Genomic DNA, 933 nt, shown 5'->3' on the forward strand with positions numbered 1-933 from the left:
AATTAATAGTCTAGAAGGAAGAAAATTTCATTGACTGCATTGAGAATACATAACAGAAAACCAGAAAAGGAAGTAAAAGTGTATAGAAATGATTAGAAAATGAAAACTACCACATTCCCTATTTAATGGCCTTGCTTAAAAACAATGCCATCAGAGAACCTACCTCAAGGTTCCACCAGACACCATCTCCGTCAAGCCAACAGCAGCCTCATCTTCCCCATGGCGTTTGTGCTCTCTCTACTGATGGCCCTGGTGCTGGTCAGCTACGGCCCGGGAGGATCCCTGGGCTGTGACTTGTCTCAGAACCACGTGCTGGTTGGCAGGCAGAACCTCAGGCTCCTGGGCCAAATGAGGAGACTCTCCCCTCGCTTCTGTCTGCAGGACAGAAAAGACTTCGCTTTCCCCCAGGAGATGGTGGAGGGCGGCCAGCTCCATGAGGCCCAGGCCTTCTCTGTGCTCCACGAGATGCTCCAGCAGACCTTCAACCTCTTCCACACAGAGCGCTCCTCTGCTGCCTGGGACACCACCCTCCTGGAACAGCTCCGCACTGGACTCCATCAGCAGCTCGATGACCTGGACGCCTGCCTGGGGCAAGTGATGGGAGAGGAAGACTCTACCCTGGGAAGGACGGGCCCCACACTGGCCATGAAGAGGTATTTCCAAGGCATCCATGTCTACCTGAAAGAGAACCAATACAGCGATTGTGCCTGGGAAATCGTCAGAGTGGAAATCATGAGATCCTTCTCTTCATCAACCAACTTGCAAGAAAGGTTAAGAATGATGGATGGAGACCTGAGCTCACCTTGACATGACTCTCAATGACTAATATTCCACATCACCCTTGCACACTCTGGTGTTGTCATTTCAGAAGACTCTTGTTTCTTCTTTAGCCACCAGATTTGTGGAATTAACTCAGCCAATACATGTCCGTAG

The 933-nt window shown here is 50.3% G+C and overlaps 1 protein-coding gene across 1 annotated transcript; it reads left to right on the forward strand.

The window, feature by feature from the left end:
* The first annotated feature begins 213 nt into the window (after positions 1-213).
* Positions 214-807, forward strand: LOC102285750 (interferon omega-1). The gene has a single exon (XM_005903774.2). It carries the CDS (start codon positions 220-222, stop codon positions 805-807), a length of 588 nt encoding a protein of 195 aa, XP_005903836.2. The 5' UTR covers positions 214-219.
* The last annotated feature ends 126 nt before the right edge of the window (positions 808-933 follow it).

The sequence above is a fragment of the Bos mutus genome, unplaced genomic scaffold (genome assembly GCF_027580195.1).
Source record: "Bos mutus isolate GX-2022 unplaced genomic scaffold, NWIPB_WYAK_1.1 CTG1550, whole genome shotgun sequence".
In the NCBI taxonomy this organism is placed as follows: Eukaryota; Metazoa; Chordata; class Mammalia; order Artiodactyla; family Bovidae; genus Bos; species Bos mutus.